This window comes from Myotis brandtii, unplaced genomic scaffold (assembly GCF_000412655.1).
Source record: "Myotis brandtii unplaced genomic scaffold, ASM41265v1 C42334164, whole genome shotgun sequence".
Taxonomy (NCBI): Eukaryota; Metazoa; Chordata; class Mammalia; order Chiroptera; family Vespertilionidae; genus Myotis; species Myotis brandtii.
In genome coordinates, this window is record NW_005322489.1 from 1 (window position 1) to 1,323 (window position 1,323).

Here is a 1,323-nt window from a genome sequence, read left to right on the forward strand (position 1 = left end):
AAAAAAAGAAAAGAAAAGAAAGAGGAGAGAATACTTTCTGGTATCTGAAATGTTTAGTTTTAAAGTGATATGAAATAACATATGTATATTACATTAAAATATATTTAAATTATTTTCCCCAAGAACCTAAACTCCACTAGATTAGTTTCAATACCTATATGCTTATTTCAATTTCTGAAAGAGTTGGTGTACCTGTGGCCGGTGGCGCCTCCTCTTTTTTAGGTTTGAGTTTGAGAACCTTTTCTTCTGGAACAGCTCTCTTGGGTTCCTCGGGCACTTTAAAGACAGATTTCACTTTAAAGACTTGTTCCTTCATTCAAACCACCAAAAGGTAGTCGTTTCATAGCAACTCAAACATAAAAGACCTGACATTGTCATTATTTCCAACATAAAACAATGCGTGTAATAATGACAACAACCAGCACCCGTAACCAGTGTGCGTGGTGAAGAGAACAGGGTCAGGACAACATTCTGTGTGTGCAAAGGCTCCAAGTACCTCTGGCTCTAGGAGGCTCCTCTCTTTTAGTTACAGCAACATGAACTTTTTCTTCCTGGGTAATTTGCATGTGCCTCTCAGTCACTTAAAAGATAATTGTAGGATTAGGGAGTGATATTACTTAAAGTGGAATTTAAAAATATATTAGCCAGAAAGTACTGTGATTGTTTAGCATGTAACAGTTTACAAGGTACACACAAATAAACTTCACGTCAAGTAAGTAATACTCCACCCATAGACAAGGCGAGAATACACCACTGCCACCAACACACACCAATAACCTCCACGTAAAAGGTGTGACCCAAAGACAGCAGCGAGAGGACGCAAGACGGGACACGTGTCTAGCTTTCCTGCTGGGGGGTCTCATTTACCTTTGGTGGGGGGAGGCTCTTCTAGTTTAGCCGCTTTGGGAGGAACCCTTTTTTCAGGAATTGGTTTCTTTGGTTCTTCTGGCACTTAAAAGACATCAGGCAACACAGTCAAACATACAATAGGCACATTTATCTTCTTGTTAATGTTATAAAAATTTGAAGAATGTATGAATTTAAGGTTAAAAAAGACAGGCATTCTACGAGAAAAAGTAAACCCCAATATACCTTTAGCTGGCGGCACCTTTTCCTTTTTAGGAACTGCGGCCGGAATTTTCTTTTCTAGCACAGTTTTCTTAGGTGTTTCAGGAACTTCAGAAAGATTATGTTCAAGAATATTAGTTTGACTTACAGAAGAAGTGACCTCGTTTGGCGGCAAAGAACTCACTTTTTGAAAAGATTACACATTTACACAAACATTAATGACTATATTCAGCAAAAATGTTTATACACACACAC

At 38.2% G+C, this 1,323-nt stretch overlaps 1 protein-coding gene across 1 annotated transcript; it reads right to left on the minus strand.

The window, feature by feature from the left end:
• Nucleotides 1-192: 192 nt before the first annotated feature.
• Nucleotides 193-1,251, minus strand: LOC102238597 (titin-like; the record flags this gene model as incomplete). The annotated part of the gene is made up of 4 exons (XM_005852959.1): nucleotides 193-276; nucleotides 497-580; nucleotides 868-951; nucleotides 1,093-1,251. Coding segments are annotated over 4 exons (411 nt in total), but the record flags the coding sequence as incomplete, so codon positions are not given.
• Nucleotides 1,252-1,323: the final 72 nt, after the last annotated feature.